This window comes from Colias philodice, chromosome 25 (genome assembly GCF_061535455.1).
Source record: "Colias philodice isolate Cphi_HAF_F1 chromosome 25, ilColPhil1 Martin Lab GWU primary, whole genome shotgun sequence".
Lineage (NCBI taxonomy): Eukaryota > Metazoa > Arthropoda > Insecta > Lepidoptera > Pieridae > Colias > Colias philodice.
Genome location: NC_143110.1, coordinates 1,450,242 through 1,466,625, shown reverse-complemented (window position 1 = coordinate 1,466,625; position 16,384 = coordinate 1,450,242). Strand labels below are relative to the sequence as shown.

Sequence of the window (16,384 nt, the reverse complement as noted above, 5' to 3'; positions counted from 1 at the left end):
GCCGCGGTAGAGCGGCTCGTGCGTAGTGTCTGTATGTGCGCGCTCACCCTTGTCCAGCAGCATGACGAGCTCGTGCTCGCGCTGCGTGAGGCCGCGGTAGAGCGGCTCGTGCGTAGTGTCTGTATGTGCGCGCTCACCCTTGTCCAGCAGCATGACGAGCTCGTGCTCGCGCTGCGTGAGGCCGCGGTAGAGCGGCTCGTGCGTAGTGTCTGTATGTGCGCGCTCACCCTTGTCCAGCAGCATGACGAGCTCGTGCTCGCGCTGCGTGAGGCCGCGGTAGAGCGGCTCGTGCGTAGTGTCTGTATGTGCGCGCTCACCCTTGTCCAGCAGCATGACGAGCTCGTGCTCGCGCTGCGTGAGGCCGCGGTAGAGCGGCTCGTGCGTAGTGTCTGTATGTGCGCGCTCACCCTTGTCCAGCAGCATGACGAGCTCGTGCTCGCGCTGCGTGAGGCCGCGGTAGAGCGGCTCGTGCGTAGTGTCTGTATGTGCGCGCTCACCCTTGTCCAGCAGCATGACGAGCTCGTGCTCGCGCTGCGTGAGGCCGCGGTAGAGCGGCTCGTGCGTAGTGTCTGTATGTGCGCGCTCACCCTTGTCCAGCAGCATGACGAGCTCGTGCTCGCGCTGCGTGAGGCCGCGGTAGAGCGGCTCGTGCGTAGTGTCTGTATGTGCGCGCTCACCCTTGTCCAGCAGCATGACGAGCTCGTGCTCGCGCTGCGTGAGGCCGCGGTAGAGCGGCTCGTGCGTAGTGTCTGTATGTGCGCGCTCACCCTTGTCCAGCAGCATGACGAGCTCGTGCTCGCGCTGCGTGAGGCCGCGGTAGAGCGGCTCGTGCGTAGTGTCTGTATGTGCGCGCTCACCCTTGTCCAGCAGCATGACGAGCTCGTGCTCGCGCTGCGTGAGGCCGCGGTAGAGCGGCTCGTGCGTAGTGTCTGTATGTGCGCGCTCACCCTTGTCCAGCAGCATGACGAGCTCGTGCTCGCGCTGCGTGAGGCCGCGGTAGAGCGGCTCGTGCGTAGTGTCTGTATGTGCGCGCTCACCCTTGTCCAGCAGCATGACGAGCTCGTGCTCGCGCTGCGTGAGGCCGCGGTAGAGCGGCTCGTGCGTAGTGTCTGTATGTGCGCGCTCACCCTTGTCCAGCAGCATGACGAGCTCGTGCTCGCGCTGCGTGAGGCCGCGGTAGAGCGGCTCGTGCGTAGTGTCTGTATGTGCGCGCTCACCCTTGTCCAGCAGCATGACGAGCTCGTGCTCGCGCTGCGTGAGGCCGCGGTAGAGCGGCTCGTGCGTAGTGTCTGTATGTGCGCGCTCACCCTTGTCCAGCAGCATGACGAGCTCGTGCTCGCGCTGCGTGAGGCCGCGGTAGAGCGGCTCGTGCGTAGTGTCTGTATGTGCGCGCTCACCCTTGTCCAGCAGCATGACGAGCTCGTGCTCGCGCTGCGTGAGGCCGCGGTAGAGCGGCTCGTGCGTAGTGTCTGTATGTGCGCGCTCACCCTTGTCCAGCAGCATGACGAGCTCGTGCTCGCGCTGCGTGAGGCCGCGGTAGAGCGGCTCGTGCGCGTCGCGCGCCGCGTGCAGTCGCGCGCGGTCCGCCGACACGAGCAGGCGGGCCGGCAGCGCGCCCAGCTCCGCGCCCAGCCAGCCCAGCGTGCGGGCCACGCCCTCCTCGATGCTGCGACCGTCCCTACACACGAACCATTATCTTAATATATATAAATCTCGTGTCACAATGTTTGACCTCAATGGACTCCTAAACCACTTAACCGATTATAATAAAATTCGCACACCATGTGCAGTTCGATCCAACTTGAGAGATAGGATAGTTTAAACATGTAGGTCTAGGTACCACGGGCGAAGCCGAGGCGGACCGCTAGTAATTTATAATAAGAAAAACTATAAAAACAAAAATTTAACACAACAAATAATAATAATAACATGGGAAATGCAAACATTTTTTTAAATTGAAGCCACTCATATAACATCGTATGACAACGCCAAAATAAAGCCAAATAAGCATAAAAATACAGATTGTTAAAGATCACATTAAAAAAGTCTAATAAGGATTATAAAACGTAAAAAGAAAAAATATTTGACACCACAAAAATTACGTTTTCAGCTGAAATACAAACATTTTACATAAAAAAATTAAACAGAAAAATACTAACTTGAGCGCCGCTTCAATCTCCGCCTTCTTATTATCAAGCTTCCTCTGCAGCTGATCATATTGCCTCGCGGCCGCGGCCAGCTTGCTCTGTATGTCCTGCCTCGAGCTGGCCTCGCCCAGAACTTCCGCTAGAGTAGCCCCAGCTGCTTCCAGATCAGCTAGCAGAGGACGCTGGCCTTCCAGCTGGCGTTCTAGGTTCTGGACGTATTTCAAAATATATGGACATTAAAAAAAAAGATAATTAGGCGGGATTTGAACCCGTAACTTTTGCATTGTCAGGGCGAGTAATCGTATTTATTCTTATTCTTAAAACATTTACATATTACGCAACTAGATAATATCAAATTTCAGGATATGTTTTAATACTATTTTAAGTAGATAACTAATTTATTTGGACAGGATTTAGCTAAATGGTCTTTTTGTTTTGGCAAAATGTTCTGGATCTAAATCCAATTATAAAAAACTGCTACTGTAAATTAAGAATGATATGAATGATCATGCTCTTGAATGCAGCCATTTAATTAAGTATAATACTTCTTAATTAAGTAATATACTTAATTAAATGGCTGCATTCAAGAGCATGATCATTCATATCATTCTTAATTTACAGTTAAGCAGTTTTTAAGCATAACAACGATTAAATAATGATTCTATAGCAAATGTCGCTAAATTAGTGTCACATGAATAAAATACATTTAGAAACATAGCAAGCAATATTCTGACTTAAATACCAGATATACCATCCTCAATTAAGGCCTATCTAAACAAAAACAACTCATTTTAATAAAAATTTCCTCATACAAACCTCAACCTCCCTCAGCTGGTCAGCGGGCTCCTGTCTCGCTGACACATCGTCCAACTTGTCAGCGATTGTGTGTAACGCGTTACGCAATCGTTCTAGACCAGCGTCGAATTCGCGAGATGTGTCTGCGGCTGCTCCTAGACTTTCTGCACGTTGTTCCAATCTAGGAAAATATTCAGATTTTAGTAATGGTTAATTTTTGGGTTTTAATAACTGCTTATACATTTTTTGGTAGGGGAAAATCTTATGAACATGCTAATGTTATTTCTTCCTTACAAGGATTCAAAGGATAGGAAATGAAAGTGAAAATTCGAAAAGGGAGCCTTAAACATTTCCAAATTACCGGGAATCTTTCCTGGTAAAACTACCAGATGATATAATGAGAAGCAGATGGAATACTTAATTTGCATCATTTTATTTTTTCCTCTTACACTATTAGAACTTTTTAGTTTACTTATTTGGTACTAAATAAATTATTTTAATAAACTTCTATGGTACTAAATACATATGCCTCTATCTAAAAGGCTTCATAGCTCTATAACTCTACACCCAATCAAACCAATTTTTAATCCCCTATACTTGTAAACAGTCAACTCACTTATTCAATAGGTCATTCCACCTATCCTGCAGGTCCTGGACCTTCTGGGCCAGTTTCCTGACATCAGGGTCATCGTGGGGCAACTTCTGTAACGCAGAACTGGCGACATCTTGTAAATGAGAGAGCTGTGGTTGTTGACCGCGGAACTCTTCGCGGAGTACTTGCACCTGGACAGGGGAAAAGATAACTTGTCAATTTTTTGCCATGAAAAACTAATTAAAAAAGTAGTGCTTGCATCTGTGCTTTTGGCAAGATAACAAAATGTCGAATTTGTATAAAAAACTTATTAATAGAAGAATAAAGAAAAATTTGTCACACGAAAATCAGTGACAATATGCAGCAGGATCAGCTAATGCTGGCCTTTTTATGATTATTTTTTAAGCAATTATTAAGGCATTTGAATTATTGTTCGTAAATGTAGATATATTATAATATGACAAAAGCAACATAATAATGTATATTATATGAATCTAACATTGTCAAACATTTGTAAAATTTCTAACATTGTCAAACTAGATTAACATAATTTCACCACGAACAACATTTGTTTCCAATTACCAATACAACAATTTTAATAGAATATTCAACCAAATTATTAAATCTCACCTGTTGCACTTGTGTTTGCACCATCCTCGAATCTGACGAAATCGGTCCGAGTGCACCCATCATGCGCTCTTTAGCACTGAGCCATAGGGATAAACTGCTGTGTGTGTCCAGTAGTTCCTTCATTTCTTCCATTAGTTGGATCCTGGAATTTATGATGTGTTAATTGTTTGTTCTTGACGTTTATTTTTTATTCGGGAAGGTGATACGTAACTTATTATGATGGTATATTAACGAAAATATACAATAACATCAAAAATAAGAAGCACAGTAAGTATATTTCATCTACTGATTTTAAAAATCGTGGTCAATTGCTGTAAAGGATTAGGTCAATTTAGTTTGATCAAGTCAGCTCAATAGGTATATAGGTAGTCTATACGTATAATATGAAAAAAGAATCTTGAACATACATTTCAGTTACAATAATGTCATATTTCGTGATCAGTTTTTGGTATGATACTCATTTTTTCTCTCCCAGTCATTACCGTCTTATTTATTTTGCTATAGTATAAATAAAAAGACGTGTGTCACTCGGGGACTGCCGCGGTAAAGCTATTGCATGCTATGCCTTCAAGCCACACCTCCGCGCCCGTCCCCGTGGGGAGCGTGAGGTTTTTTCGTTACAGAATTTCAATGCAATAGCTTAAAAACAACATAAAAGCACTTTAACTACAAAAATACGTATTTCCATGTTAGTTATACACTTACTTCTCCTTAAAAGCATCATGCAGCGCCTTCCATCGAGAAGCGACATCAGTAACTTCGTCCTGAAGCCGGTCAGCACCTTGCACACTTTGCTTGCGTTTTAACAGTTCACGCACCTGATTTAATTAAAAAAAAAGATGGTATATGAGTAAATATATAAGTTGGTTACAATATAGTGAATGAATGAATGAATGAAAATGCTTAAAAAATAATTCATAAAACATAGACAGGACTTTACAGAAACAGCAAAGGGCGGCCTCATCGCTAGGTAGCGATCTCTACCAGGCTTCATGCAGGCTTGTCGTTATGCAAATTATTTTTTCATTTATAGTTATCTACAATATTGTGTTTTATAAAGAAACACATGGAAAATGTTATTTTTTTATGAAAACCTAATCTTCCTCACTTACAAATTGAATAAATACTTATATTTGGTCTAATGAAACAATTCTTAATGTTTTATTTTTCGTTTAAAGTTTAAAGCTGTAATTTTCTTACAATACATTTTATAATTATATAAAAACCGTCATATTATCACAATAAAGTAAATCGATTCTTAGAAGTAGTTAATAATTTATTACCTGGGTCTTAGTAGAGTCAAGAATGCTCTGTTTCTCATACATCTCTTCGAGAACGGCGCGTGATTGTTTGATAATTTTATCAGCTTCCTCCTTTGTACTGGGCACAGATTCTTTAGGCAATTGCCTTTGCACCTGATAATTAAAAAATACAATTTAATATTGATATTTTTAATAAACATTTTATTTATTCTGTAAGATAATTGAATATTATATACAGTTAATGAAATAATAATATTTATTATTACATATTAGATCACATTATTAATTAAGACAACATTTGTTACAACTACAATCTACTCGTCCAACAAATTTTACAACATAGTCAGTAACATAGCTAACAAAAAGCAACGGACCAAAAGCGGTACCTTGTGTCACCCCACATAGTTTAAAACAGAAATTAATATAGAATTTTTACAATTCGCTTATTATAACTTAATGTATGTCTGTTTTTAATGCATAATTGCTTTTTTATCCTAAATAAATATACAATACCTTATCTAAGAAGTTATTTAACGTCCTGAAGCTATCTAGATGCTTCTTAACTTCCTCTCTCATAGCGTCGAGTTCATTCTGTCTGTCTGACAGTTTGGCTCCGATCAGCTCGTAGCGGTTGTTTATTTCTGATATTTGTTGCTGTACAGGCGACAAATCTATGAGAAAATGAATTATTGTAGTATAAAAACTTGTTAATATTAAAAATGTGAAAGAAGAATGGACGTGAAGATGTTAATAGTTAACCATAAAGTTATAAGAACGGATTGTGAAGAAATTTGGTAGACATATAAATTTAATATTGTATAATTAATTTTCCCGCTAGTTGCGAGCGAAGTAGGTAAAGTAATCACATAATCATTGTTTATATAAGTACTAAACATTCGAATGCGAAGTTTTAAAGAAGCAATATAACAAAATTATTAAGAAATCTCCACACAATATCGATCATTACCACTAAAAATAGACAAAACATACCTTCAAGATGGAACCCATCCTGGCTAGACCTTCTGGATGAGAACCCACTAGACGCGGAATGTGCTGACGCGGGACTCACCACTCCACCCTTGCCCGGGGACGGGGAGCGGGTGTCCAGGGTGCGGCCTGGGGAGGGAAAAAAATTAGTTTTAATTATATTATGTTATATTATTATACTAGCTTACTTACTAAAACCTTCCTCTTGAATCACTCTATCTATTAAAAAAACCGCATCAAAATCAGTTGTGTAGTATAATGATTTAAGCATACATAGGGACATAGGGACAGAGAAAGCGACTTTGTTTTATACTATGTAGTGATTATAAGTTTAAAGTTTAATTAGAAAGAAAAGAAAAGAAAGAAAAAGAATTTATTTCACCATAAGCACACACAGTTTAAATTATAGCAAAAAAATTACTTCATTATGGACATGAATACTGATAATGTACATACTACATTTTTAACATTTTAAACGTCACATTGAATAGAGACATTTTTATGGTGTTCTATGGAGTCGAGGTATTTCTGTTTTTTTTTTTCTAGTGTATAGTCAATATAATACGTATTTAGTTCATATTAAATTTATTCAAATTGCAAATAAAATGCGTTTAATGTGTATACGAGTGTTTACGTACAGGTATACGCACACATGTGCGTATATGCGTGCGAGTATACGTATACAGGGTTACTTGTAAAACACCAGCAACCTCGCAGGACAAGATAGCTAACATCATAAGTGACAATATTTATTATTTATTTATTTATTATTTATTTTAACCTCTAGGTACATTGTTATGTACCAAGATACTAGTAGTCTATATCACTTTTTAAATATCACATGATGAAGAAGATAAACGAATACTTTTAATTTATTGTTTGTTATCTCTTCCACAACGTACGTTTTACTACTAAATAAAATAAGAATAATAATAAAAATACATTAATTCTAATACTCACTAGGTGTATGCCGCTTAGTAGGGCTGTAGACGTGTCTGCGACGCGGAGATTCTGCTCTTTCACCGCGAGACAATGCTTCATATACTGCCCCTGCTTCGTTCAACTGAGAAATAAAATGTATTATTATCAGACATTTACTTACTCTAAGTTTCATATAAAGGAGAATTTTTCAACCAAATCCTGGTAAGATCGAGTTTAAAATGGACATTCAGTTGTAAAAATTTGTCAATTACATACTGGTCAATGGTTTGAGTAATAGATTGCCATGTTTAAGAAAAGAAAAAGGAAAATCTTATTTATTTTATAGTCTGGTAAAATTAAATTGAATAATAGAGGCATTATTTGCAACAAGCTGAAAATTAACATTAGTAAGGTATACCATTGTAATTGGTTGAAATTGTAAAAAAATCCATTGACCCCAACACAATTAAAAAATCAAAAATTAATTATAAAAAATACAGTCTTGTACTCATTTTCACAACACTTACATTGCAAATAATATAACCAAATCATCAACTACCCTCATTTAAAATATCCACCTTTCCATACAAATATCCCATATCTTATTAATTACCTTATCAACAGTAATGGAGAAGTCCCTATACTCCTTAGCTATTGGTCGTATTTCGTCCATTTGCTGTTTGATCACGTCCAAGTCGACCGCGACCGGTCGTAGGTGGGCCACACGGGTCTCCATGCTTTGGAGCCATTCTAGGACCTGAAAACGGTTTATTGTAATTTAGAATATGTTTTGGAACAAAAAATTAAGATTTAATTATAAATAAAACAAACATAAAATATAGGTATGGTATATCAATATACTGAATATTATAGAACTGATCTTATACGGTCTTACTAATAAAATGTTACCCATTCGCTATGCAATGGATTAGTTATTGCAATAGCCTGTCTCGTTTTTATGATTGACGTTTCATGTGAGCAAGAGCAGGACACAGCTATAGGTAGAAAATGGTAGAAATTTATCCATTGTTTAACTTTTTTTTAGTAAGGCCGATGGACTTTAAAACTGTCAGTAAAAGTGATATAAAATGAAACTTTGTCCAAAATATATAATCAGACAATCATCCATAATTTAAACTTTATAGATAGTTTATATTTTAGTGTGAAAGTGTAACAAGCTTATGTTAACAAGAAAAGTTTAAAATACCAATACCTAGGGGTGAAATGATCAGTAAATTTACATAAAATTATAAGGTTTTGTTAGAACAGAAATTTTGAGCGGGATTGAACCCGTGTCGCCATCTCAGTTCAGCAGTTCTGTATACAAATACTTATTCATAAATTTAAGATTTTAAAAATAACAAATAACATACCTGTGAGCGCAGAGTTTCGTATTGGTTCAATTGATCGCTCTTTTGCTTGGACAGTTTTTGTTTCTCTTCCAGACTTGTGTTGAAGTCGCGCCATTGGTTCTCTATGGCCTGTAGAAATACATTATATTAATGATACTAAATTATAATTTACTATTAAATGAATTAAGACACAAAAAGGTATATTTTTAACTTGAGATTTTATTAAAAAAAACTATAGAGATGTAAAAAGTTTTGATGGTCGTTAAAATAACACTTTAACACCAAAAAAAGGCGAAATAATCATATATACTACTAGCCTCCCACCCGCGGCATCGCCCGCGCAGTCAAAGAAAAACCCGCATATAGTTCCCGTTCCCGTGGGATTTCCGGGATAAAACCTATCCTATGTCCTTTCTCGGGTATCAAAATATCTCTATACCAAATTTCATGCAAATTGGTTCAGTAGTTAAGGCGTGATTGAGTAACAGACAGACAGTTACTTTCGCATTTATAATATTAGTATGGATGAAGGGTTGTGTCCATATTTATATGCACGTAAATTTTTAACACGTTATATCCATCTCACAAATATTTCTTTTTAATTAATTATATTCAAATTATTCATTCTAAGCACTCATGATTCTAGGAATAAATAAACAACAAACCTATACAAAAACACCTAATTTCCTATACATTTTCCAAACTTACCTTCAACTTGTCCCTAACAACGTGCGTGTCTGTGACATCCTTCTTGGCGACCAACTGTCGACCCGCGCGAAGGCATTCCTCTACTAGTGGCATGTTCTTGTCTCTGTTAAATAATATATTATTTATTAGAAAATATATTCTAGCAAACCGGGCGAACTCCATTTCGCCACCAGAGACACCTTTTCTTTGCTATAAACCTCACGGAGCCCGAGACCTTTCCAACGAATGCAAAACCGTGAAAATCGGTTGGTGCGTTCTGGAGTTATAGCGTCAAGAAGGAAAACCCGACTTATTTTTATATAGTAGATATATGTATAATATGCTATATTCCTTATGAAGCTTGATGAAGATGAAAAATAAAGAAAACATGTTTGGGTTGGAAATCATAGTGACATGAATTGACGTTATATTTTAACAAAAATACGTTGTTTGAGTCTATTTCTACGTAAAAATTATACATTTACGGATACCGAAAAAAAACAGTAAGTTAAATCAGCTAAGCTTCCATTTACTATCCATTGCTAAACTAATTAAACCTGTTTACATATATTTTTTAAAACACACAAAAATGCGGGTAGCATCAAATTTAAAAACAATATAATCACCTAGCGTGCGCCAAATCGCTCAGTCGTGCAGCGAGCTCTGCTTGCGACAGACGTGCTAATTCCCTTCCATCTGACATTTCAACCAACTGCGCATGGGCAGTATCAAGTTTAGCCGCTTGGTTGGTCCATTGAGTCAATTCTGACATCACCTCGTCTAAGAACTGACCGCGGTGGGTCACGCGTTCGACGAGCTTCTCGTATCTGTGAGATAACAAAAATAATAATAATTTACCGCAATTTAATTAAACCCGAGCATATTTACTATCTGTGTCATTTTCTAGCCAATATAAATAAAAATTAATATTAAAAAACGGTTATAGAATAAAAATAGTTTGGAAAATCCAAAAGTGCACGCCTCATAATTTTTTTAATAATTATTTATTAATTATTATTTTTGTTTATTTAATAACAATTAAACCACATCGAATCAGACCCTGAAAAATGAAAGGGTTCTATTCCTGAGCATACTCAAGCGTAAGAGAAAAAAAAAGACTCGATTAGTAAAGTATTTCGGTCGCTATCGTGTTAACAAGAAAATCCTCCGCACATACAGACACACGGACGTCCAAGACAGAACTTTTTTAAACTGTTTTTTAACTAGTTTAAATAACAAAAATGACATCAAAAATATCATGAATGTTAAAAATAGTGTTTTTTCTTAATATGTGTGTGTATGTATTATCTTACAAGTGCAATGTATGATACATAAAGACATTTTAAGTTTGAACAATCAGATGTTTTGCGCGAAGTGACAGTAGTACCCACCTCAACGCTTCGCTTATGAGGCGTGCAAAATAATTAGCGACACGAAATTTATTCCACTAAATCTGCACGTTATTAATATGTAATGTGCTCCACTTAGTATTTTTATTCAACCTATTGCATTTGCATATTTTTTGAAGTGAAACGTCTTTATACGCGTTGAGAGTAAAATATCAAGGTCCCATGACAATACCGTCACGTGACGTCGACGATTTTGCTATCTTTGAATCTTGCCAAAGAAGTTTGACTTCTGACACGTATGACACACTTTTTTTTCTACTATCATTTAAACCTGGTGTTCTCACCTAGTATACCTTTTCAATTTTCTACTATCTTTTAACCTGTTTTTAAATTTTAATTTTCTGCTATGTTTTAAACCTGGTGTTCTTACCTAGTGTACAAGTCTTGAGCGCGTTGTTCAAGCTTATTAGCTATCCTCGCGTTAGAAGGAGTTCTAGCTGCCTCTCTAGCTGCAGCCGGTAATTGCGCTAAAGCAGCTCGTCTAGCTTCTACTTCCCCTTGCACCATGCGATGTTCCCGGATTTGCTCGTCTAAACGCTCGCGGATTAAGGACGCGGGTTTTGACTGTTGACTCCTGGAAAATGGTACATTTATTGTAGAACATGTAATAGTTTTAAAAGGGGTGAAAGTATAGCTCATTTGGTGTAAAAAAAACATTACCTACCGAAACATAAGTTTCAGAAATATTAGACATTTTAAATTTTTTTTGAAAATTTGACAAATTCTTCGGGTAAACGATTAAAATGTTATAAATTCGGGGGTAATTTCTACCATATTCAAACTCAAACATTTATTTATTTAATTAGCTTCTTATTAAAGCCTTTTTGAATCGTCATAACATTTTTGAAGTGAAAACTTCTTTAGCGGCGTTGAGCACTTTTTCTGTAATGGGTATAAAATCTTAAACTCGCGTCTGGACACGTGACCTGATCGAAAAAGCGTAAGACGGATACCATTCCAAAATATCAAACATGCTGAACGTTAATAATCAAGTTTTCACTTCTGCCGGCACTCCCGGAGCAACCCGTCTTTTTTAACATTTACCACTGATTCTACTACTATGTCTACTCACTTATAATTATTCTCCGCTTGCGCCAACCAATTGGCCTGAGTTTCAGCCGCATCTTGTAGCCCCTGGCAATGCAACAACGCAGCTTCCAACTCCCCACACTTGCCCGCTACCGCTTCACTGATCTCCCCGTAGCGTTCTTGTAACTCGATGATTGGTACTTCTAATTGACGTATTTCCGATGGTGTTAGATTGCCTTCTAGTGATTTTACTAGCTGGTCGCACGCCTGGAAATAAGATTAGGGCATTTTGAAAAGGGTGTTTTAGAACGTTTTGTAAGTGGACAGAGTTAATTTAGTATAGGCAGGAATTTTTATTAATTTTTTTATTCATATCACATGTTATTATAGGGCATAATGCTATAGGAATCATTTTAAATATTTATCATAGTAGAAATCTGAAAAGTACTTCCGAATCTTTATAAACGCAGTGAGTTATTTGAGCCCAAAAAAACATTTTTCTTAAATATATAAATGAGCATTTTATACAGTTCTCAGTATAAAAAGTGGATGATCATTACATCAAAAATAAGTGTTTTTTTATATGTGTATATTTGTATGTGTGTGTACCAATAATTTTTCCATTATTATAATTTCAACAGAATTATGTGTGTGTAATGTTATTACAATTCCAACTTACATCTTTAGCGTTATCAACAAGTCTGCCCTGCGACAGTATCTCGCTGTGCAAAGTCTTCGCTCTGGACAGTTGTGTTTCAACAGAGCGCGGATCTCCAGCCACCGCTTCAGATAGTACTGTGCGGATTTGCGGCTCCAACTGTTAAGATGTGAACACATTATTAGTTAAACATTTACAGATATTTAAACACAGTTATAGATTGTTAAATGTACTTAATTGGAGGTATAATATGTGAATTGTTACTTCGTTTGGATTAAGTGTCAAAGCTGAATCAGAAATAGAAATAAATAAATAAATTATAAAAATAGTTATCTCTTACATTCTTTTTTTTAAATATCAGCTCAAAAATCTGTTTTGTACATCATAACATAGTTTCTATTTCCCTCCCTGTTCACTTTTACGTCACGGTCGCACGCTATACCAACTTAGCGTTTAATCGAGCTAGTCCCACTCTTTTATACACTCAAAAACGCGTTCATTCATAATTTTTCCTACCCTTTACCGACACTCACCGAGTGCATCCATCTTTGCGCCCTCTGCAACGCATCCGAGTACCTAGCAGCCCCCTCACTTGCAGCCCTCAGTCTATCCAACAATCGTTGTGCACGTGCAGCCAACTCCGCGTGCCGTCGTCTAGCAAGTCCAGCCCGTTCCCGAACTGCGCCTTCACCGCCCGCGCTTACGTGCGCAAGACGAGTGGGGAGGGATGTTCGGTATTCGTTCAGGATCGATAGGAACTCCTGTGTAGAACACGGACAATCCAGTCATTTTAATAAATAAATAGTATCATGGTAACAAAACAGAAAAAAAAGCTTAACATATAATAATTCATTCCTATAAAATATCATATAATTCACATAATCAATAATATGGATAATGGACATGTTTACAAATCAACGTCAAGATTATATTTTTTCGTAATTTGTAAAACATCCCTAAAATGTAAGTTAAAACATCACCCAACCTAATAATGGGTAGTGCTATTTATTTAATAAAATTTTATAATTTATCCACTCAAGTGCGGGAGCCATTTTGCAAAAATCGGGTCTTGTGCGAAACCGGCTCCCGGTGCCGCCGCAGTTGGGGTTTTTGGCGGTCCAATATTTTTTTAAAGTCGATTATCTCAGATTCCTTTATCAATAGCACATTTGCAAGTATGTATATTCATAGATAATAAAATAGTCTATGCCTTGTCAAAACATGGTAACATTTAAATAAATAAAAACAACTTGTAAGTCAAAGCAAATGTACCCTTGTAATTTTTGTTACATTTTGTCTGCTAATAAAAAATTAAACAGCTGTTCAGTGAGATTTTAATATTTATTGATCCTTTGTTACACTCTTCTTACGAGAAAATAAAAACATCATACCCTCCCATACATTTTTTTTACACATTCCTTGTTTATTTTTTTGTACAAAAAACTACCTGCTCAATGTGTCATGAAAAGTGGGCCACTTAAATCATGTGGTTATGTTGTTATCTTGATTTATAGCTAGCCTGTTCTTTCCTCAACATGTCATATAAGTTAGAAAGAGGAAGGTTATTAGACCGTTTTATAAAGCGAACGCAAAACCCACGACTGTTGATCGACCGGGAGCCGGTCGCAACGCACAAGCCCCTGAATGTGGATCGACCGGCTCCCGGTCGTTCAGCACTTGAGTGGTTATAGCTCAATCTGTATATCTGGAAAGTTTCTATTCCATTAATAAAGTGAACTTCCTTCTTCGATATGTAAAAACAATTTATATAACATCAATTTCACAACATCAGAATAAGTTATCTGCCAGATATAAATGACAAATAATCCTATCGAAGATCCTCAGAATTTGGTTAATCTGGCCTTTCATATACTCTGGCATATCTACTTCTTGTAAACCTAGCCTTAAAATAATCTTGTTTTATCCTACATACCTTGCTCTCATCGACGAACTTCTGCGCAGCCATAGTTATGAACCTTAGGTCAGCTTGGTGCGCGATAACATCAGACACGAATTCCCGAACATCGTCACTTTCTCCAGAAAGATTGTCCACTTTAGATAAAGCTACTTCTTTGTCTTCAAGGGTACGGAACGCACCGTCCATCCAGGTGTTGAAGGCGTTTAATTCGTTCCTGGAAGTTATTTATTTATTAACATTAAAGTGAAGAGTGCAAATCATTTAGTGGAAATTTTTGGTTGTATCGGTAATGATAGAAGTAGAGTTAAAGAAGGAATTCTGCTAATGGAATACTTCCTGTATGATTTATACCAAAGTCAAGAAAAGTTACAAATTAACTTACGTGAATTTGCCAAGTTCGTCTCTAGCGACGACAAGTCGTCTGAGCATCTTATCGCACTTTTCGGTGCACCTGTCACACCGCTGCTTGAGTTGTCTCACGCCGCGTTCCAGTGCTGCCACCTATGAGGCAAAAAAATAGTTTATTTATTTATACTTTATTGTACATACATACCAGGAAAAACAAACTTAGACAATAATTTAATAAATAAGTTTAATTATGTCTTAATACAAATAATAAAGAAGAAGAAATCTTATGATTACACGAACTCACAATATTTTTTTATATAGTGAAAAATAAACACACAAAAACTTTGTAATCCTGTAGATATCCATTTTTTAAATTAAGAAGTAACAGCGTTATAAAATAATTGATTCAACGTAGTTTCAACGGCAATACTTCATCAATTTAAATACGACACTGTCTCTAAAACTAACTTACACCGAGCCTAATCTATTACAAATCACAATATATTATATACATCTAGTAAATCTAGTCAATAGCTATGTCACTAAAATGGACACTTACCTCATGAGGCGCCAACACATCACTGCCGGAGACGAGCAGCTGCTTGGCCTGGTCGGCGCACGCGGACACTTGGCGCTGGTGGCTCTCTAGGTCATCCTTTATTAACTGCAATAAAGATATAAGATAAGAAACAACATATAGAAGAGAAAAAAGGTAGCAGGATTCAATTTTATTGGCAATAGATCTTTACTTTACGGGAATGGCGGTTAAGTACCGTGAATGGAGCAAAAGAAAATTAAATAAGATATAAAGCACCATACCTTCAGTATATTGATCTGGTTTCGTAGTTCATCCATATCTTCTTTAACAGCTTCTTGGTTAGCCAGCCTCTCTTCCACAACCGCGATCCATTCCAACAATTTTGATAGAGTCTCATCGCAAAGTCTGTACTTCTCTTCGACTGCTTGCTAAATTTGATACAAACATGTTAATAACAATCTAAACAAGTCATTGTAAAATGGGCTTTATTAACATGCCCATAGCGTCATAATTACACTATCTACGATGCGTTTTGTACATAATGCATCTAACTAGTTTGCAGTGCAGTCAGTCACTGTAAATCTAAAAGGTGCGAAATACAAACAGTGGTATATACGATGAGCGCTTTTGAATGTTCGAGTCGAAGACGTAATAGTCTAGTTACCCAAGAAGCCTTAACTACAAGCACACTACATAGTAGAAACGATGCCTAGAACAAATGCGACACGACAGCCAATATACAAAGAGCGTGATGGTAGAAAATCACAAAATGTATTTGTGCATCAGTAAAAAACAAATGTGCAAGAAAGCGTGGCATGCAAGCTGTGAACACAATTGCAAATGCCAAAATTTAAGGTTAGCAAAAACATTTCGACATTTGCAATCAGTAAGAGCATAGTAATGGTATCAACATCTTCAGTTTTATTAATAACTTTGTATTAGAGTTAAATGTTAAGAGCATAAAAAAGAAAAGAAATACCTCAGGATATATCTGAAACTCAAGTTCTATGTAAAGTAACGTAAGATAGTAAATGTACATTTAGATGAGATTTTTAACGATTACATTGTACTTAATTCAAATAGAGGTCTTATTTCATTTGTTTTATCATAA

The 16,384-nt window shown here is 37.5% G+C and overlaps 1 protein-coding gene across 13 annotated transcripts in view; it reads right to left on the bottom strand.

The window, feature by feature from the left end:
- The window catches only part of shot (dystonin-like protein short stop), a 300,260-nt gene that overhangs the window by 55,224 nt on the left and 228,652 nt on the right, over positions 1 to 16,384 (bottom strand). For all 13 annotated transcript variants that reach the window (XM_089710553.1, XM_089710550.1, XM_089710555.1 and 10 more), the window contains 22 exons: positions 15,555 to 15,701; positions 15,295 to 15,399; positions 14,770 to 14,888; positions 14,403 to 14,601; positions 13,003 to 13,230; positions 12,491 to 12,628; positions 11,855 to 12,078; positions 11,153 to 11,356; positions 10,000 to 10,200; positions 9,395 to 9,497; positions 8,708 to 8,815; positions 7,948 to 8,091; positions 7,374 to 7,476; positions 6,417 to 6,542; positions 5,940 to 6,097; positions 5,448 to 5,579; positions 4,870 to 4,982; positions 4,165 to 4,306; positions 3,559 to 3,725; positions 2,964 to 3,123; positions 2,160 to 2,356; positions 1,488 to 1,678 (listed from right to left, as the gene is read on the bottom strand). In XM_089710553.1, the coding sequence (XP_089566679.1) occupies positions 1,488 to 1,678; positions 2,160 to 2,356; positions 2,964 to 3,123; positions 3,559 to 3,725; positions 4,165 to 4,306; positions 4,870 to 4,982; positions 5,448 to 5,579; positions 5,940 to 6,097; positions 6,417 to 6,542; positions 7,374 to 7,476; positions 7,948 to 8,091; positions 8,708 to 8,815; positions 9,395 to 9,497; positions 10,000 to 10,200; positions 11,153 to 11,356; positions 11,855 to 12,078; positions 12,491 to 12,628; positions 13,003 to 13,230; positions 14,403 to 14,601; positions 14,770 to 14,888; positions 15,295 to 15,399; positions 15,555 to 15,701 (3,409 nt within the window). The remainder of the gene's footprint in view (positions 1 to 1,487; positions 1,679 to 2,159; positions 2,357 to 2,963; positions 3,124 to 3,558; positions 3,726 to 4,164; positions 4,307 to 4,869; positions 4,983 to 5,447; positions 5,580 to 5,939; positions 6,098 to 6,416; positions 6,543 to 7,373; positions 7,477 to 7,947; positions 8,092 to 8,707; positions 8,816 to 9,394; positions 9,498 to 9,999; positions 10,201 to 11,152; positions 11,357 to 11,854; positions 12,079 to 12,490; positions 12,629 to 13,002; positions 13,231 to 14,402; positions 14,602 to 14,769; positions 14,889 to 15,294; positions 15,400 to 15,554; positions 15,702 to 16,384) is intronic.